The 21,815-nt window shown below is 46.9% G+C and overlaps 1 protein-coding gene across 8 annotated transcripts in view; it reads left to right on the top strand.

The window, feature by feature from the left end:
- The window catches only part of LOC147636256 (uncharacterized), a 92,703-nt gene that overhangs the window by 37,283 nt on the left and 33,605 nt on the right, over nt 1-21,815 (top strand). For 6 of the 8 annotated variants that reach the window (XM_086801698.1, XM_086801692.1, XM_086801693.1 and 3 more), the window contains 8 exons: nt 3,982-4,117; nt 19,302-19,385; nt 19,743-19,796; nt 19,878-19,988; nt 20,192-20,319; nt 20,406-20,513; nt 21,393-21,492; nt 21,566-21,775. In XM_086801698.1, coding sequence (XP_086657824.1) covers nt 3,982-4,117; nt 19,302-19,385; nt 19,743-19,796; nt 19,878-19,988; nt 20,192-20,319; nt 20,406-20,513; nt 21,393-21,492; nt 21,566-21,775 — 931 coding nt within the window. The remainder of the gene's footprint in view (nt 1-3,981; nt 4,118-19,301; nt 19,386-19,742; nt 19,797-19,877; nt 19,989-20,191; nt 20,320-20,405; nt 20,514-21,392; nt 21,493-21,565; nt 21,776-21,815) is intronic. The other 2 variants (XM_086801694.1, XM_086801697.1) reach the window with 1 other exon arrangement.

Raw genomic sequence — 21,815 nt, 5'->3', positions numbered from 1 at the left:
ACAGTATATCCCCCTCCTGAGTCCATTGGTTGATTGATCGGACAAGGTTTTGGAATCCCCCCAGATTGCGGCCTCCATGGTGGCCAAGGCCATCAGAGTATGCAGTGCGTAGAGGGGCCAATTCTGCAGTGCGTAGAGTATTCAGGTCTCCCCCGGTAGTGCTTCATTTGCAGACAGATGGGACACCTAGCCAGAGCTTGTCCTCGACATCAGGCTCGCAAAGGTCACCATTAAGACCCGCACCTAGACCTACACAGAGTCCCCCCTGACCAAGGAGCAGAGGAGCCCAGAAGCCCGCCCTGTCTTCTCTTCTTAGCCAGATGGTGGACAGGCAGCCCACCACCAGCCTTCCCAAAACGACAGGCCCAGCATCACATAGAGGACCCCCCCCCCCCGCCCCCCCTTCCATGCGGCCCCTGCCCCTGTCCTCTTCTTTCTTCTCCTTCCCTCCCTCTCCTCTTCACTCCCATCGTCCTCGTGTGCCTGATCCTTCCCAGTGAAGATAGCCTGGCACTGTGTGCTGCCTGATTCACTAGTTTCTCCGACCTAATGGAGATGATCGCAGCTTCCCCGGTGGCTGCTTTGCCACCTGAGTCCCCCGGCGGCCCCACCCTGTATCATGGGGGGAGCTAGTGGATTACAGCCTCTTCCGATGCGTACATGTGGATTTGCGTGAGTTTTCGGAGACTCTGGCTCCTCGCCAAGTCTATGTGATTTTCTACCACTCTCGATCTGTCACCCTGACAATGGCACAACAGTCTTCTCTTTCCCCCTCAGGGCCGCTGCCGGCAGTGAGTGGGACTGTGAGTCGGCGTCCTCCACTGTCCACTTTCATGTGGTTGTTCTCTCCCTCCATGTAGGAGACGGCGACTTAGTGATATAGTCACCCATTGCTAGCCCCTAGCTCGTGGAGCTAGGAGGGTCAGGGCACTGAAAGTGGAATGGGTCTCTTGCCTCCTGGAGTCTAGAGGTGGTCTTATTTGTCTTTCTGCATGTTCAGTGGCGGTATCTCTTACGCCAGCTTATCACTACCTCTATTGTGATGGGTGGAGCCTCGAGTATGCATACAATAGGGTAAGAGCAGAGTGGGTTCTTCATGGAAGGGCCGGATCAGGAATCACCTAGCGCGCCTTCGGCTGTGGGCAGGTTGTGACCCTCCAAACCATCCCCATCCGTAGCCATGGCTAGAGCCCTCACAGGAGTTGGGGACGAAGATGGCTTTCTATAGAGACCATCTTCTCCGCACCACCGAGGATGGCTTTATACTTAGACCGAGCTACATGGATACCCATCTGTCTCATGGATTGAGGTGCGCCATTGGGCAGATCCGCACCTCTTCACATCAGTTAGAGATTGAGACAGGCAGATTTAGAGGCATACCTCTAGGGGACAGGATTTGTCAGATTTGTTGGATAGAGCCGGAGACGGAGGAGCACTACATCTGTCGCTGCACAGCATATTTTGAGATTCGAGGGCGCTACCATTGCCTTTTCAGAGAGGGATTTGGACCACTGGCTAGAGTCATGTACTATTGTGATCAGCGATGCTTGGGTTTTTATCTCCTGGAGATCCGCAGGCTCAGAGAGTCCATTATCAGGAGCAGATGCCCAACTGGCAGGGAGTCCACACAGAGATAGATTACTGACTTCTTTAGAGGGACTACCCGGGAGGACACACAGCCGACAGCCCAGCAGTGGGCACCCCGTGGGACTTTAGTAGACTCATAGGCCCATTGGGTCTTTAGTAGACGCTTAATATCTCCCTTCAGCATATAGAAGCACTCGATCCACATCCCCACCCCCCCTTATATTGTTTGTATATGGGCTCCACCGATCCATGATGATTCACAGTTGTATCCAGACACATGCACACTTTTTCTTTTCTTTCTTTTCTTCCGATGATCGGAAGAACACAGTTGTATTATTTTGTCTCATAGGCTGACTTTGGCCTCTCGTAGACGTTAATATATCTTTCTTTCTTTCTCTCTCTCTCTCTCTCTCTCTCTCTCTCTCTCTCTCTCTCTCTTTTTGTAATGGTTGGTAGATTAGATTACAAAAATGTAATACAAAGCAAAGGTCGCATGGCAACTGTTTTGCAGTCACGGCCCTAAGAAGAGTTGGTTTAATTCATCCTCTTTCTGAGCTAGAACTCTCGTTTCTTGCGTTGAGTGAGGTGCTGAGCCATTGCACTCAGGCACTTCGTGATTTGCTCAATGCGTAAGCTTGTATTAAGATAATAATCAGTCCTACCCGAGCTCAAACTTTTTCTAATCAAGAACCTAGACTTACATTATGTACTTTGAGACCAATTGTTGGAAATTGGAGGGATTATTGTAAGATCTACTAATCCTGCTCCTAATTGCACACAAGCAGCTTAATAGCTACATTTGGAAGATGTTACAGATTAACAAAAAAGGTAAAATTGTACTCTATATTTTATTCAAGAAAGCTTACATACATATAGGCCTTTGATAAAAGCCTTTTTCTCCACAGTTTTCTCTTCTTTGTATGGAAGACGCTTGCATGTTTTGCATGTTTCCAACTTTGGACGAATATCTATTTTGGATATGCTTTATCCTTATCCTATCACCTAAGATCTAACCCTTTTACAACCCCTCAAGCTTTGCACTAAACCTTATCACACCAATGGTGAGCAGATTGCTGAAAGGAGGGCTGGTCGTTGAAGTGTGCTTTTATGCAAGGGACAAGTGTGATAATTGTGGGAGGGCTGGCTGCTCTTTTAAACTTGAAAAACTTAGCCAAAAAGTTGAACTAATAGTTGAGAACTTATGTACCTTATCCTGAAAATTGATTTACTTCTTAGCTTTTGCACACATTGTCATTAAATTTAGGCTGCCTGAGATGGCCAGTCCCTTCCAACTTCTAGAATTATAAATAATTCACATTTCATAAATCCATGCCATGTCCATGCATAGAAAAATTCATGCATTCACATATCATGCATGACCTGGAGCTCTTTGCACATGCACAAACATAGATCTCCCATCTTACAAAGCATTGTAATCGATTGCCCATTTTCATGCGTTGTCATCCACACGTGCGTTCCCATCTAGGCTTGCCAGATGAGAAATCAAATCCACTGTAACTTGCTAGATTAGGCTGTAGTGTCTCCTACTTATGAAATTAAATGAGAGGCAATGTCAAGGAGTCTCCATACTCCTGGTAATGGTGGGCTGGAGTGTTTGTGTTCTTGCAATACGATTGTTAGCTGCATCCTAGCCGGAGACTCAATGCAATGTAGGCTTGCTATACCTCTTTAAAATGATTGTAGATTCCTTAACATTTTGAGAGACTTTGGTTATCCTTTTGAAAGCTTGCATCATCTTCCATGGCACACCCACAAATTTACTTGTCTAATTAAAATTCAGAGTGGAGCGTATTACCTGAAATGAGCAAACATGGTACTTTTAACACCTTATAGACAACCAAGCCAACCTGCATCCAGAGCTTCAAACACGGCATAGGCACACATACCCATACACATACACACAATGTACACAAGGAAAGCAAGTGATGGACTCACCAACCCATCTCACCAACGCATATACATGCACATAGAGAACACAAGGAAAGCAAATGATGGACTTACCAACCCAGCCATAGGCTTGATTGAACATTTTTCTACACATCGACAAACATTGGGATTGTTTGTTCACTTTTTGTACATGACTCATACATGCGGCTCACGAAAAAACAATTATACTTAATGCCATTTACAGGTGGAGGCGTCCCTACTATCTCATATTTAGTGGTTGTTGCGCTTATCGTTTTTCTTTAATGTTCAACCGTGGCAACAAACACAACTTGTAGTTTTTAGCACTCCCAATTTTTTAGTTGCAGTAGATGAAATCATTCTGCTGAGAAAGTAATACTGGCTTGCTTTCCATTTTTTTTGCCTTATGAGTTTCGTGGTAGTGCTTTACAAAATTTTTAACAGAAAAACTTGTTATTCTTAATGCAGCATAGTTTCACACGCGGAAGAAATTGCCTTCAATGATCCTCTTGGTGGTGATACAGAGCGTGCGATCTTAAATGACCACTTACGTAAATTGATGCGGCATTCTCGACTTTCTGCAATTCAAAGGTTCCTTCAGCAGGTAGTTTTATAAAATTAAGATCGTATTGTCTTTCTCAAAAGTTTCTCACATGTGAAAAATATCAAATTATTTTGTATCCCTATCTCTCCATATATTGATGCAAAGATCCAATTGCTTACTGTCAATCCAACTCTGATCCAAGAGTTGAATACCAATAGGACATGGAGTCTTAAAAGTGCAACAAGCACTACCATAAATAACCCTAGCGCAAACCCACAACACAACTCAATTGTCATACCAAATGGCATCCTGCATTAGTTGTTGCCAAACACTTAATGCGCAAACAATTCCTAGTGCCATGTGTATGGTGTAGCTTTATGGGGAGACTAGGGCTAGGGGAGGCACCTCGAAGAGCATAGAGAGGCTACAGGTTACAATGCTGTCATGCATGATCAGAAGTAAAATGTCGGTGCCACATAAGGTTGTGCTAGGAGAATTCAGCGTGGCCCCCCTTGCCATAGATGCCCTATTTCAAACCATCACCTACATCCATCATGTACACACTCTTGATGGAGATCACCTTCCGAGGCTGGCACTAGAGTTACATTAGGAGAGTGAGAAAGAAAGATATATTAAACGTCTACTAAAGACCTAATGGGCCTATGAGACCAAAGTAATACAATAATGTCCATGGCATATCTCATCATGGAACGGAAAATAAAATAGAAACAAAACAAAACTATCTCACTGGAGTGATACAAAACTGTCTATGGAATCTCATCATGGGATACCAAGAACATGAAACATGAGAGGAGCATCAGCCCCCATTAGATGTAGATGGTATACCACTCCCCAAAATATCAAGCATGGGGCTAATGAGTATGGCCAAGAGGTCTCCCTCAACTACGTGATGTTCGATGGCGATGGAGCATGTCCTGGATCTGGAGCTGATGAGGGGATTGTGGCCGACGTCCATGGGGCTGGGGGTGTTGGGCACGCTGGAATGCTGAGGCTTGGTCCAAGGTAACTCCTCTTGGGCAAGGTGGGTCCGAAGCAGCCCGAGGTGTGTCCGGAAGAAGCTGGCGAGGGAAGGGTTAGGGTGGTTGGGGCTGAAGCTCTCTCAAGAAAGTGTCTCTATGTTTGTGGAGCTCGAGCAGGAAGAGCCCTAGGCAATGCTTGTTTGAGAAGTCAGTGATCCTTGAGAGTGGGCCAAATCCTTCATATAACAGACGATGAAACCTCCCGCGGATCTCATAGTATTCTGGGCAGTGACATATGTAATGGTTGTGTGTGGCGTAATCTATAGATCGTCTCCTCCCTGGGTCTCCGTATGAGCTCCCCAGCATTGAAGACGCGCTGAGCTCTTCTTGTCTCCACTCTGAGGCGATGGGATGAAACGTGTATTTGGCCAATCGCAATCCGCATGGCATGGGACATGTAAACACTCAGGTAGCCTGGTTGCTGGATGAATTCATCCTCAGCGACCGTGAGGAAGTGATCTCAATACAAGTGCATCTTTTGTGTGAGCTCCGAAGGTGTGATCCATGTGGAGTGGGTGTAGAGGTTGAGAAGATGTAACCGGATAATCTGGTTGGTGTCCTCATGAGAGAGCTAGAGAAAAGGATCATACTCCAAGGTGGTCCTCAAGTGCTAGCTGTCTAGAGGACTCGAGGGAAAGCCTCGGGTACCATGATGTGACTATCTAGAAGAGTGCATCCAGTACCATTGGGGCTGCAACAAACTCTACTTGGATTATCTAGTGTGGAACTGATGGTTTGTTGCGGATCATTGGCGAGAGCATCATGACCGGGGGCCACTCAACTTGTTGCCAATCCTCATCGGATAAATGTGGCCCCCAAAAGGCTGCTCCATAGATCAAGGTTGGTGTGATGAGGGCGTCAAAAATCCAACCCTGTGTTCTAGGCTCTTAGAAATGTGCTTGGAAGCATCGTCGCTCAAGCAAGCTTGAGGCTGCATATCCCGGTGTCATTTGGCATGTGTTGTGGGAAGCATGGTGAAGCGTGGGCCACTGAAAGTGACACCAAGGTAGACAGGATGCGACAATCTCCATAGGATCCCCTTTATGTGAAGCTCAATTTGGATGTGAAGGGGCGGGAGGTATTGAAGAGCATTTCCTTGGTTTTACCAAGGTCAATAGTGAGGTCCAGCTAAGTGCTTAAGTCCTGTAGGCTGTAAGGCATCCAAATTTCTTTGAAGCCCCTTGGCAGGATTTGAAAGGAGGACGATGTCATCTGCATAAAGTAGTAGGGGGATCAATATGCTTGCCAGTGTGGGACCAGCCTCGCCTAATCCGTCAATGAAGCTCGAGATCTCATCAATGTAAAGGCCATAAAGAGTGGGTGATAAAAGGCAGCCTTTTTTTTTTTTTTCAAGAAAGAGACTTCTATTAAGTCTGAAAAAGACATACAAGAATCACAACTATAAGCCGGAAAGGAATAGAATCACCCCAATATGTAAGGTGATTTCAACCACTAAGGATCATCATGATGCCATGAAAGACCTGTGGGACTAGAGGAAAAGAAAATGCCATGGTCCCACTCCCGCATAAATATAACGCGCTTTGCTTGTGCAAAACGAGAGGACACCCCTGAATAGGAGCCCAAGTAGCCATAAGATTATGGATGATATCACCCCATATAGTACTAATGCACTGAGACCCAAAAATATGGACACCCTCAATAGCCTCCGTGCATCTAGCTCTCCAGATCTGCCATGTTGTAATACTGGCAACAATCTCCCAATTGGTGTCAATCCTCTGTCCGGGGGGTGTATAATCAGAGTGAGGGACATCCTGCAATAAACCATATTGGGTAATATACCTCTATGAATGAAAATAGCAGAGTCTGTACCACTGTCCTCATAAAAGAGCTGCGGACCGGATTGGGAGAGCCAAGCAACTGCCCTCTAAGCCACATGCATGGCGCGGCCACTCAATTTGCCCATAAGTTGGGCTACAGAACCCCAAAACTGTTGTGCAGTGTTGCATCTCCATAAACAATGTTGTACAGTCTCAGAATTTGCCGCACACCTAGGGAAGGTAGGTGCTACACCAAAAACCGATCTCCACTGATTGGTGGGGAGACCACCATGTGAGCATAACCAAAAGAAATGAGAGATTTGGCTCCTTCTGTATGAATTGCCAAAGCCTATGCCAATATCTGTGCTGTATCAGTGGAGAAATATCATAGCTCTCCCAATGAGGCCCGAGAGTAGGGATCCTATGCATCTGTCGAGTGAGGAAGGTTCAACATATGGTACCATCAACTACCTTTGATCCCTGGCATTTTGTGAACCCAAACAAAGGAGGGTCTAGGAGTATAATTCACTCTTAAACTTCTGGTGTTCAAGGAGGTAACACTGTTTTCTCCTCTGGTTCACTTTTTGTTCCTGCTCCTAATGTGTTTTGGAATACTGCTCAACTTCAAGCACAAAACCCTCCCACCCAACCCACCCAACCCATGTCTTTTCTTCCTGCTAGTGTTGGCGTGCAGTCATCACTGACGGCACCTCATTTGGGTCTTGCGTTTAGGTTTTACCCATCACAGGTATCTTTTAGCACTATGCCCTCTAGCACTGCGGTGCCACCCAGCATTCCGGGATATCAGGTGGTTTACCGACCCATCTCTGGCACTAATGTTTTTCCTAATTATGTGCCCTCTCAAGGATTTGTGCCTGAGCTAGGTATTCCACCTATGCCGAGTGCCCAAACTTATATTCCGTCTTATGGAGTACCCTCGCCAGGACCTACACCTATGCCTGGTCTTGGTGGATTTTTTGGTTTTCCTCCTCAAACCTTACACTTCGGATATGGGTACGAGCCATTCTGGACTCCTCCACCATCTTCCTTTCATGTTTCTATGTCCAAAAATGCTTTCACAGAAAAGACTCGTTTTAACGGGTCTAATTATACCACCTGGGCTGATCTTATGGAACAAGTTTTTACTTCCCAAGGTTCCTGGAACCTAGTAAAGGGATTTGAACCAAAACCCCACCCCTCCCTAGCACCTCCTGAAGTCATCAGCCATTGGGAAGCGACAAATGCCACTGCCATAGTGGTGCTCATGCAAGGCCTTCTGCTGGAGTTTCATTCTCAACTCCAGCAGTTCCCCTATGTCTCTAACCGATGGGCACACCTTGTAGAGAGATATGCTCCACGAGATCGCACGTGTGTTATTGATCTCGAGCATCAAATTCAAATTTTCTCTATCAAAGAAGGGGATGACCTGATCGTCAAAGTTGCTGAATACCGGCGCCTTAACGGTGAGTATGCCACCACTGGCTCCACCAAGTCACAGGAAGACCAAGTTATCACTTTAATGAACAAGTTGCTGCCTAGTTTCTTTACTTTTGTCACACAGACCATTAGTTTAGAACCTATGCCTAACCTATATGAGTGTGAGTGCCAACGCTTGCTCTTCGCTTGGTTGCACGACCAATTTCATCCCAAGAAGTCATCCTCTTCCTCCTCTACTCAAGAGGGGGCCCTTGTGTCCAATACCACCTCTACTCAAAAAGGACAGCAAGGGAGGGGAACAACAACTCAGGTAATTGAGACAAACCTCCCGGTGACAAAATACCGATCCCAAAAACCTTGCCTCAACACCCATTCCCCACTGGCATTCCCAAAAAGAATAGATTTTGTACTCATTGCCAAATGCCTGGACATATTGATGATGAGTGTGTTTTTAAAGCCAAGGAAAATAGAGGCAACACCTGCAACACCACTAACTCGAACCGCCAAAACAACCAAGGTGGTAGCAATGTCCCAAATTGGAGATCAAGAGGGGGTAATAATCCAGCACCTACTCTGCAGGGCTCCCCACCAAGGACCCAGCAACAAGGCAATGGTATGACTTGGCCGAGATCCTCTCAGTGGCAATCCACTGGTCAGGTTGCTCAAGCCCCCCCCTCCCAGTTAGTTTCTTTCACCACCTCGGAAGAGATGTCTGATTGGTCTTCCCTTACACCTCGTCCCGGCCCCACGGCCAATATCGCTCAGGTCACATTTAAGGTTGACTCTGGCCACTCCTCCAGAAGGAAGAAGAAACAACGGCCTAGACAAGGCCATCCGCGTGTGAAAGCCTTTGCTTTTATTCAGATCTGTCAGTTACCTGACAATCCTCCTGTGCCCATCATTGAGGCCCACCCAACTCTTCCCTGTGGTCATCGGGTCACTTTGGTAGTTGACAGTGGAGCTACGCACCATATGGCACGCAATGCTGACATTTTCATCTCTCAGCGTCCCGCTAAGGGAGAATTTCGATGTGGCAACAACACAATGATGCCCATCAAATCTGTTGGCAGCGTCTTATTTGACACTAACACAGGCCCCAACCAGGCTACCTTGGACAATGTCTATCTTGTCCCTGATTTAGGCCTCAACTTACTTTTTGTATCCTAGCTGACCCAACTCGATCGTGGAGGTTACTTCAACAAATGAGTTGTCGAGGTAATTGATGAGACTACCAATCTTGTTGTTGCCAGAGGTCAAGCTTAGAAGGATGGCTTGTATCGGATGTCTACTTTTTTTTATCTGAGCCATCTTCCGATGCCATCCGACATTAAACGACTATGGCACTTTTGCTATGGTCATCTACCCTATGACACACTCTACGAGTTATCTCGAGACCAGTTAGTTGAAGGCATACCCAGCCTCAAACTGACAAAAGATGTTTGCCAGCCATGTCAAATGGGTAAGCAGCATCGCTCACCATTCCCACAACACGCTACTCATTGTGCTCAGGGAATCCTCAAGTTGATTCATTTGGACTTGAGTGGCCAATCCCCAACCCCTTCCTTGAATGGATCTCTCTACTACATGCTAATTGTTGATAATTATTCAAGGTACATGTGGGTATATTTCCTAAAGCATAAATCCGACGCCTTCCAATACTTTTCCACGTGGGTTTGGTTAGTCACTAATCAAATGGGCAATTGGGATTGCTCGCAATGACAATGGTGGTGAGTTTATCTCCCATCAATTTATTGAGTTCTTGCAAGTCCAAGGCATTCAACGCCAACTCACCTCCACCAACTCTCCCTCACAAAATGGAGTGGTCGAGTGTAAGAACCGAACTGTGATGGATATGGCATGCTCCATGCTTTTTGCAGCTGAGCTGCCTGAACGCCTTTGGTCAGAATCGGTCAGCATTGCATGTACCTTTTGAACCGTTGCCCCATGGTCTTGTTCCCCCGTTTGAGGCATTTTTTGGTGAAAAAACAACCGTTTTCCATTTTCGTGTCTTTGGGTGTCGTGCATACACTCACACTCCAAATGACACAAGGGGCAAGCTTGAGCCAAGGAGTGAGTTGCTCATTTTTGTGGGCTATTCTTGTGAATCAAAGGCTTACAAAGTTTTTGATCCAAGATCAAACAAAGTCTTCGTTCATCGAGACATTGTCTTTGATGAGCAAGATTTACTTCGCCTTCCGCTGCCCATACCAATCGAACAAGAATCTCATATTGTGCCACCAATCACCTACAACTTCGCCTCTTGAGGAGGCTTCCTCCTCCCGACAGCCACTTAGGGACCCTTTACCTCGCTAGTATTAACAGACCATTCCGGCATGCTTCCCCATGATACCCCTTTGGATGGTCCTCGTCAGTCCACCGGGCTTGCTCCTCGTGCCTCATTTTCCTTACAAAGTCCGTCAACCGGCCCATCCTCGAGCATCTTTGCAACCGGATCAGCATTGGTCCTCCACCATCACCCTCGGCATATTGAGAGGGGGATCTTCCTTTCCTTTCACATTTTTTAAATCATTTTTGTATCGAGGCACATGAGTCAGTGAAAATCCCATGAGGGCACGGCTCATGTGAAAACCCACTGCATTGCATTTTTTCCATCTTGCATTCCCTATGCTTAGCATTCTGTTTTTTGTGTTTGGGGCGCTTGTGTGAATGAAAACCCAAAAATGGGAGTTCATGCATGTGAAAACCTCTTGCATTGTGGCATAGTTCCAGTACCTCCCAAACTCAAACGCCTCTACTCTGGTCTCAAAGCACATGATCATCATCTTCGACAACCAAAGTTTTTTTCCCCCTCATCTTCTCTGATGATCCCCTTTTGGTCTTAGAGGGGGTGTGTGAAAATATACCCAAAAGGGTATTTTATCCAGCCCAAAAGGCTATTTTGACATCTTATTTCAACTTTATTTGCTGGCCGACAGCCTCTCTTGACAAACCAGCACCCACTCTACCTATATATATATGAAGCCCATCATTATTCAGCTCACACACAATTACAAGAACCTCTTCTGCTGGTCGCCTACATCAGGGCTTCCATCAGCGTTTACATCTCGGGTTGCTGCTGCTGGTGCAGGTCGCCTATGTCAAGTGCAAACTCTGTGTTCTCTACTACTGGACTGGGCGCCTACATCAGGTGTACCTTCAGCGTTTTTCTCCTGCTGGATTGGCCGCCTACACCAGGGCTGTCTTCAGCAGTTTCCATCGCCTACATCAGGGCTGACCTCAGTGTTTCATCATCAGGTGTACACATCAGCGTTTACTTCAGCACACCATCAGGTTTACCTCAGCGTTTATCATCTGAGCTCACATCAGCCTTACATCAGGCGTATATCGACGCTTACGTCAGGCTTACTTCATCACTGTTATCTGCGTTTTTGGGACAACAGCCCTCTCTGCTCCTTCAGAGTCTCACATAGAGCTCCTATACTAGATTATATCATATATATACATACACCCATTGCATGCTGTGTGATTTGCTCTGATCTCTCGTATATTCGGTCCTTTGGTCTCTTTTGCCCTCACATCCACATCGTGGAGTTGGCGGTAGATGTGGTCGGAGTAAATAGGGTCAAGCTTGTGATCAAAATGGACATGGGTGTAATGTGGGATGGGGGGTGGTGGCATGGGGATGGGTGGTGTGCAAGTAAGAGTGAAAGAGAGGTAGGCATGGTCAACTTTAAAGCGGGGTGGCGGGACGGAGAAGTCGGGGAGGAGGTGTGCCAATGCCGCAGATCCCACCATTTCAGTACAGATTCCGTGGTTGAGATTCCCTATATAGTAGGCTTACATGAGGATAGAAACCGGGTGATCCGATACGATCTAGTGGGGCTATACACATGTAACACATGGATCACACCGGTAGGCCCGTTGCCTACCAAGATGCAGTACTACAGAGATCATTTCTTGAGATTCACAGCAGGTGGTTTCATATAGAGACCAACAAGTTATCTCGATGCCTTCATGTCCCATGCTATGAGGATAGCCATTGTCCAACTTAGGGTATCATCCCATAGACTGAGGATAGAGACTGGTAGAGTGGAGCAGATACATAGCGAGGACAGGACGTGTAGACTTTGTTAGATGGGGGTTGAGTCGGAGAAGCACTATGTTTGCTAGTGCCCAATCTAGTATGAGATCAGAGGGAAATTTCACTGTCTAGTGAGAAAGGGCTTTGGCCCTTATCCCAGATCACGGAGTACCTATATCATAGGTGCGTTGGACTCTTCCTACTACTGGAGCTCAGCCGACATGGAGAGAGTACTTAGAGATCCTTGCCTCCAACAGCCCTCCTCTCAGCTTACCATCACTAGTTTTTTCTAGCGTAGAGGGGTGATTAGGGAGGCACGAGAGCCCATCACAGTGGATACGGAAGCCTATACCACAATGCCCCCTCGTAGCAAGCCCATGGGAGTAACATCAGATCGCTGCAGAGAGCTAGACGCCCTTCTCCCGTCAGACCTAGGCCACCCCTAGCTCATTAGCCAAATTCAGGAGATCCTGGCTTGCCATCGAGTAGCCTCATCCTCACAGCAGACTATCGACATCTCTAGCCTTCTTGTATCATCCATGATGGACATCTTGGTGGGCCCTCCAACATACGTTGTTGATTGATTGTTTTATTTAGCTCTCCCATTATCCATATCCCATCACTTATTGTGCCCTATACTGGCACCATAGTTGTTATGAGGCGCGCCTCTAACCGTTAGAGGCGTTCGAGGCGTATGAGCCTTTCGAGGCGTTCTAGACTTCGTTTGAGGCATCTAGGCATAGTTGATTTTTTTTTTTGACCGTTTCTGGATTCTGCCCGTTTCTTACCGTTTGGGATTTGCTCGTTTCTGCGCGTTTTCGTCCGTTTGAGTCTCTAGACGGGGGCTATAAGGGCCCCTCTAAGCTCTCAAGACTCACACACACTCTCTCTCCTCCTTGCTTGTGGGAAGGACTGCAGAGTGATCTGGAGGAATGGCCACGAGTCTCCAAGAGAAACTCGAGGCTCTCGAGACGGCAATGAAGGCACTAATCAAGGAGAACAAGAAGACATCCGATTCCAACCTCAATGAGGTGGAGAACAAACTACACCGGCACATCATGGCTCTCGAAGCACAGGTCACGAACCTCGAACAAGAGAACACGGCACTCAAGGAGGAGGTGAGTGCATTGAAAGTGGAAATGGTAGCCATCAAGAATACTGAGAAGGAAGAAGGGGAGATCAATGACAACACTCTCATGGCCATCAAAGAAGAGATCTCCAAGGAGATCACAAAGGACATGGAGGGAAAGCTCGAAGCCAAGCAGTCCGGATGGGTTGAGGTGGTGAAGAAGAACATCCGTAAAGAAGTGAGGGAGGAGACTCAAAGGGAAGAACACCAAATCATTCACACCACCATTGAGGAGAAGATGAGGCATGTCCGCCGCCTCAACATTCGAGTCACAGGTATAGCCGAGAAACCCGACTCCACTCCCGAGAAAGATGGACAGCTTCTATGCATGAAGCTTGGCTACAAGGAAAAGCACCCTCTCCCCTTCACCAAAGCATGGAGAGCTGGGAAAGACTCAACACGCAAGCGAGCCCTCATCCTACAGTTTGCAGGAGAGACGGAGAGGGTCACCTTCGTGAGGAAGAGGGTCATACTACGGGGTTTAGAGGGAGCTCCTATTTTCTTGGATGATGATCTCACGAGGATGCAGCTTGAGCATAGGAGAACTTGCATGCCACGAGTCTTACACGCGAGGATAGAAGGCAAGAAGGCCTTCTATCGAGATGGTCGGGTCATCATTGATGGCCGGCCCATGGATTAGCGGTTTGGGGCCTATGGGACACAGACCAGGCCACTGACAGAGATACACATGGCAGTATGGAACTGTAATGGTTCACTATGGGTGCAGCCTGGACGACTGGAGCATGTTATGGTGGGGAGAGACATCATACTTCTGATAGACACATCAGAGCCTGGAGAGAGGGCTACGTCGAGTAGAGGGATTCGAGTGGGAGTTAGCATACAGGAGGACCACACGCCAGGGTACCTCGAGAGGGTCGGGGGGAGTAGCAGTTCTATTCAGACGGGAGCTACAGGGGAGACTGAGAGTGGTAGCACAGGATTCAGAGGCCAGATATATGTGGATCAGCTTACAGCTCTCACAAGACAGGGTTATATACATAGCCCTATGTTACTTTTCTCCATCAGGATCCTCCTATGTCATTACAGAGGACATGCCACAGGAGGAGGAGACAGGAGTCTCGCCGTACACTTGTCTGTCAGAGGAGATTATGCATTATTCTACACTAGGGGAAGTATTTCTTACGGGTGACTTCAATGCCCACACACAGAGCAGACAGTGTGAGGTGTGACTATGATGACATGGAGATCCTCCACCCTGTGGATCCAGAGGAGATAGGGGCTAGTCGGGCATTAGAGGACACTGGACCAGATAGAGGACAATATGGAGACCACTTACTAGAGTTGGGAGCCAGGCATCGTCTCGTTATTTATAACGGGATGCTACAGTGGCCGGGATCAGGAGGGCTGACATGCTTCCCACATGGGGGTCATACACGGACCGGAGGCACGGTGGTAGACTACATTATGGGGTCTTTGGAGGCATCACAGCTTGTCACCTCATTCTCCATTCCACCTCGTCCTATTGGGGCAGATCATACATACTTGGCATTTTCACTAGCCGGATCACCAGTATCACCAGCCCCCCACATACCGACACCACACACTACCATCTACTTCACACATGACATGGCAGACATACACTGGCAGAGTAGAGGATGGGCTCCTACTCATGGATCCCCTGGCACCTATGGATACCATTACAGCCCAGTTGGCATCACTCCTACACACGGTTGCATTACAGAGCTTCCCACATCGTGCACTCAGGAGAGCCTGCGAGATCTGGGACTATGCCCCAGAACAGATGGTATGATGACTAGTGCAGAGCCCTATACTCATGGCTCTGCATATAGAGAGCCTTGGGAGCCATCACAGAGCAGGAGTCGAGGAGTGAGATGAGACTTACTCGCCGCAAAAGGTGGGCCTTCGCAGAGATACAGGAGCTAGAGATCTTTCATTTCTTCATGAGTAGAGATAGCCCTGTCTCATGGCGGCACTTCAGAGAGCCCCGGACACCGACACCTATTGCAGACCCACAGACATGGCACACATATGCAGAGGGCCTATACCACGCCCCACAGCAGCCACCTATACGGTATACCTCAGCCACAGGAGCCTTGACCTACCACAGCTAGCTTCTTTACCCACTCGATGGTACAGGAAGCTATCCGCCGCCTACAACATGGATGGGCCGCCGACCATATGGGCCTACAGGGTGAGCATCTCATATATGCAGTAGATTCTTTGGCTCCTTTTCTTGCAGACATGTTTAACAGGGCACTAGCAGAGGGTTTGCCTGCGGAGTGGACGATGCACACCATTGTGCCGATTCACAAAACAGGGGATATGCTCGATCCGAGCAACTACAGGACGGTTATGGTTGGCCATGTGCTGGCCAAACACTATGGTGCAGTGTTGGAGCAAGAGCTTAGCTTATATGCTGAGCGAGCAGGTTTACGCTCATCAGGGCAGGCAGGGAGGCTTCAGGAGAGCTTTCTCTACCACTGACCATGTATTCACTTTGAGATGTATGATTGATCAGGCAAGAGTGAGGAAGAGAAATGTCCACGGCCCAGTAGCTGTACGTCCAGGATCTTGCCCACATCTGCAAGAAGGCGGGTTGGAGAAGATTCCGGATCTCCCCTCTGCTGGGGCGAGTGCCGACTATACGGCAGATGGTGGAATGAGCCTGGAGGCGTTCCACCTCTGCGGTGAGGGTCGCTTCCTCTTCCGGTGAAAGAGAGAGCCTGATGGGGTGGTCCTCGGGGGCGGGCGAGGGGGTTGTGGGGGAGTCCCTCTGAGGCAGGGCGGGAGGAGCCTCCATCAGAGTCTGAAGCTATGGCGAAGGCGAGGCGAAAGCGGAGATCCTGCAAGAACCGAGCTGCACATAGAGAGGCAAAAGACGAAAGCCGGAGAAAAAAGGAAAAAACCCCCCGGGGGCGGAAATCGACAAGAAAGGGGGGGGGGTGGGGGGCGAAACGGCGAAGGAGTAGCCCTTGGGGGGGGGGGGGGCTGCGCGCAAGAGGGGTGGGGGGGAGAAAGAGCTGGCGGAGGGGGGGGGGGGCGGGCGGGGCGCTGCAGAGGGGAGGTGTGCGAGAAGAGGGGGCGGGGCGTTGCAGAGGGGAGGTGCGCGAGAAGGGGGGGGGGAGCGCAAAGGCGAGGAGGGGCGGCGGGCAGTGCAGCGAGGGAGGGGGGCGGGCGGCGCAATAGCGAAGGCAGGCGGGGGGGGCAAGGGGAGGCGCGAAGGATGAGGTGGGCGCAGCAGGCAGGTAGGCGGGGGGGCGCAGGTGTGCAGGTAGCGCGAGCAGGGAGGGGCGGGAGCTTCAGCGCGAGCACGAGCTTATGATCATGCATAACCCACATCCTTCTCGATCATCTCCTCAATAAGATCCATGTTAAGGCTATTGGCAGCCATGCCACCAACACAGCAGCAGCCGGGTCATCCAAATCCATGTACAAAAGCAAAGAAAACCCGTTCTCTCAAACCCTAATTCAGCACCTGAAAACCCTAATTCAGCACCTGCAAACCCTAAATCAGTAGCTGCAAACCCTAAATCAGCACCTGTCTTTGGATTTTGCTGCTAGAGAAATCCTTCATGTTATCTAGGATTCTCCTACGGTCATGTAGGGAATTTGAACTAATTTTAGTTTTATCTCTATTTTCATTTTGTTGCCCCCGAAGTGGAATGTAATCACATGGATGTATCTGATTAGTCCGATAGGTCAGATGTGGCCTCTAAAGGACGTTAATATAGTTTTCTTTTCTTTTCTTTCTTTCTTTCTCTCTTCAGTTTTAGTTTATGGTTGCTTTTTCTTTTTGCATCCATGACGAGATATCATGGACACTATGTATACATCATTTTGGTCTCATAGACGGTGACAGACCCTTTAGGTCTTTTGAAGACGTTAATGTAACTCTCTCTCTCTCTCTCTCTCTCTCTCTCTCTCTCTCTCTCCCTACTAATGTATTGTAGGGCTAGATACTTACCTTCAGTTCTTTCTTTTCTTTTCCAGACAGTGTATCAGATGACACATGGTTGTAACTTTGGTCTCATAGGTCACTTTGGCCTTTTGAAGACGTTAATATAACATTTCATTTCATTTCATTTCTCTCTCTCTCTCTCTCCCTATACTGATGTATTGTAGGGCTTACCTTCAGTTCTTTCTTTTCTTTTTCAGACAGTGTATCAAATGTCACATGGTTGTAACTTTGGTCTCATAGGTCACTTTGGCCTTTTGAAGACGTTAATATAACATTTCATTTCATTTCATCTCTCTCTCTCTCTCTCTCTCTCTCTCTCTCTCACACACACACACACACACACACACACACACGTGTTAGGAGACTAACCACCTCATACAAGTTGACCTCTCATGACTGGAGACCCATATCACATGGCAGGCACCCGAGCATCTTGGGACCAAGATGCAACTCTAGAGAGAGGTTTTCCTATGGCTCACAACTGATGACTTCATTCAGAAGCGTGGGTACCTATTCCTACATATGTCACATGCCATGAGGATAGCTATTGGGCAGATCCGAGTCTCTTTAGAGTGGAGAGCCAAGGGTATTGATAGAGTGGACAGCATATGCACACTTTGTTCCCTGGAGGTGGAGATTGAGGAGCACTATGTTTGAAGATGCCTGATGTATTATGAGATACGTGCGAGATTCCACTCTGGGCCACTATCCAGAGTCATCGACTATCTGGATCAACGTTGTCTTGGGCTCTACCTTTTGGAGTTGCGTAGACACAGGGACCAGTTGCTTGGATCACACCGTCAGTGTTTGGGCATAGATACCTTACAGCCTCGGATCATGAGCTTTTTCTCCCACATCCAGGAAGCTACTCGCCCGTTGCTTGAGAGAGGAACCCACCCAGGACTCCCCACCTCTCAGATGAGTGAGACAGTGCACACAAGAGCCTCTCCGTTTCCCTGGGGTTATCGTAGACCAGGCGGTTCAGATGCAGCAACTGAGGCACCCAAGACCTACTGGGCCGCATAGGTGCTCCGCTCGCATCAGCTCCAAGTCCAGGAGATGCTTCAGCGATACAGAGATGCCAACACAGGACATGTGGACATTGATGCCCTTTCACAGTTCCTGAGGATGATGATGAGACCTCTCCATTAGCCACCCTAGCTTGATGTTCCTTGGACCTTGGGTCATTGTGCTATTGTATTCCTGAGGATGCTACTTGTATTTGTAGCTAGTAGTCTTTTTCTAGTGTGTTATTTTTCTGTTTTACCAGGATCAATGTAACACTTGGATACTTTGCAACACCTTTTTTGTCTCATAGACCCTAGTGGTCTTTTGAAGATGTTAATAAAAGTTTCTCTCTCTCTCTCTCTCTCTCTCTCTCTCTCTCTCTCTCTCTCTCTCCAGTCAGAGTACTCACCATGGAGGACATTGAGGATATCCGCCATCGACCGATGAGAGACATCTTTGGATAGTGATGTGTATGATGCTTACCTTTGTTGCTGGAGTTTTCCTCCCAGATGTTATCCATTAGGAGCTCCTGGTACCGTACTTTTCCTCATAGTTGTTTCAGTTTCAGTTAGTTGTTTAGTTGTTTTTAGCTTTCCTTACACAGACATTGTATCAGATCCACCACTTGTTGTAACCTTTTTGGTCTTATAGGTCATTTTGGCCTTTTGAAGACGTTAATATATCATTTCATTTCATTTCATTTCTCCCTCGTGTTTCCCCCTCCTTTCTAAATGAAAGTGTTTTTTTTTAAAAAAAAAGGTAGAGGCAAACTTATGGTGCAAAAAATAATGTGATAAATATTTTAAATACACAACGCCGCCCCCCCCCCCCCCCCCAAAAAAAAAAAAACCCCTATTTCTCTCCTTGCAGGTTGCGGATGGATACCTTGTGAAATATACAGCTTCTATAGTGGGACTTTGTGTGTTTGCAGCTCCATTTTACTTCAGTAGGAAGGTACGAGGATCGTATCCACCTACAATCACAGAAATCATTTGGGAGACAATTAAGGCTGATTGCATTTTCTTTGTTTGTTTGTTTTGTTTTTGTTTTCACGATACCACCTATGGATTTGGTTATGCAATTGTAAAAATCAAGCTCAAAACTTTATTATTCAAACTAAAATATTAAATCTCCTAGACTTTTGACTGCTTGCCTTATATATAGGCATTTCTGTATGTGTGTTTGTGTGTGTGTGTGTGTGTTTTTTTTTTTTTTTGGGGGGGGGGGTGGGATGTGTGTGTGGGTTTCAATACTAAGCATTGATAGGTTGTAAGTACTCAGCTTGTTCTACATTGTTTCCGAAATGTACAGAGAGACAGTTTGTTATCCACCGGCGAGTACATCCGTGCTATGCGTTTGATGATGGTAAGGTTGATTATTTGGGTGAGGCTAATACAAAGTAGGGATTATTGTCTTTGTTACAAATCTTGTCTTAACAATGGACAGGATTTTTGGCTCCAGAACGCCTCCAAAGCAATCGGTCAGCTTGTCTTGATCTACAAAAGAGTAACTTCACTAGCTGCTTTTACATCCCGGGTATCGGAATTACTGGAATCCGTGAGTTCTTTTTACACTTCTGTCAATGAACTTTGTTTGATTATGCTTCACGGCTACATTCTGTCATGTTTTATAGACTTTGATAATCACTGACACTGCACGCACAAGCACACACACAAACCCAGACTATGCAGTGGTGCCAAGATATGTTACGTATGGTAAAAAAAGTGGGGTATTCCAACAAATTTTGTGTCACTCATCAGGTGAAGCAACTCAGCACAGGATACAGCTGGAACAAAGCAAGCTCTTTTGAAAAGCCTCAGCTTGTAGCTTCTGACAAGACTGATTTTGTATATACACCACCAAAGATTATCCTTGGCGACACAATAGAGTAGGTGTTCTTGGTCCTAAAATGCACGTGGTCCATACAAATGTTGAGAAATTGTGCTGCTCGATTCACTCCCATTGGATCCACAGGTTTCAAAGCGTAACGCTACATACGCCAGATGGAATGTTGTTAGTACGAGAACTCAGTTTTGAGGTTGTACCAGGTCAGTCGGTCATCATCATGGGTCCCAATGGAAGGTGATTGGAGCTACTAATTTTTTCCTATTGCCTTCTGCAACTCTTTCGGCCCATTAGTTTTTTTTTCATCTTTTGGTGGATGCATTTCTCATCTCTGCTAACATCACGTGTTTTTAGACGCAAAGCCCTAATTTGTAACCCGTTCCTTTATGAATATATGGAAACAACCTGAAAATGATAAACGGAGTATCATGTACGCAGATTTGTGACAATTGACAGCCATTTTCAAACCCATATTTGTGGATGCATTTCTCATCTCTGCTAACATCACATGTTTTTAGCTGCAAGGCCCTAAGTCGTAACCGGTTTCTTTATGAATATATGGAAACAACCATCTCTCTCAAAAAAAAAGAAGATAAACGGAGTCTCGAGGACATAGATTTGTGGCAATTAAAGGCCTTTTTTTATCTATTACCTTTTTGAAAACCCATGCATTAGTAATTGTGCACTTACTCATACACTGAATAGCCACACACTCCTATGGATTATTATGTGTTCATACATGTCTCTGCATGTCTGGAGTGCTTGCCTAGTGGTTAACGCTGCATATCATCATCATCATCTGCGCTTTTCCATCTCATGATCTTGGCAAGCTACATGCGTAAAACACATGGGTATGCATTGCACATCACACATATATCCGTGCACGCATGCCTAGATATAAATCTGTTGGCATACATGTAGATGTATATGCATTTGTATCAATCTTTGCTGGGAGGAGTCTGCATTTCTGCTGGTTGCAAAAGGTGTGCCTTGCCACCTCGTGTTTTAACTTTATGATATCAATTTAAATTAGAGGTGCATAAGAACTTCTGTTCAATTGCATACTGCTACCCCTATTAGGTCATTACGAATGTTACATGTTTCTGATTTTGGCAGTGGTAAGTCCTCCCTGTTCCGAGTTCTAGCTGAACTATGGCCTTTACAAAGTGGAATCATCAAAACACCACCACGGCAAGACATGTTTTATCTTTCCCAGGTTTGTGATATGTTTTCACAGCACTATTATTAGGAGCAAGATTTGCTCCAGCCTTACGCTTTCATGTTTGCAGAGACCTTATGTTGTACAAGGCACTTTGAGAGATCAGGTTCGTTATCCAGCGATACCTGCAAACTTGTCCAAATGCAGGAGGGAAAGCCAACGATCTTCAGATTCTGTCATTCAAATTGAGGCTTGTGATGATGCTCGCATTATGGAATCTCTCCATGCAACAGAGCTGGGATACTTGCTACAGCGCGGTGATGGTCTTGATCAATTTCAGGTTGCTGCTTCTTTAGAACACAGCCTTCATTAAATCATGA

Source organism: Cibotium barometz, chromosome 8 (genome assembly GCF_041138505.1).
Source record: "Cibotium barometz isolate CiBa-2024 chromosome 8, ASM4113850v1, whole genome shotgun sequence".
Taxonomy (NCBI): Eukaryota; Viridiplantae; Streptophyta; class Polypodiopsida; order Cyatheales; family Cibotiaceae; genus Cibotium; species Cibotium barometz.
The sequence above is the reverse complement of the archived record's forward strand: the minus strand, read 5'-3'. Positions and strand labels throughout refer to the sequence as shown.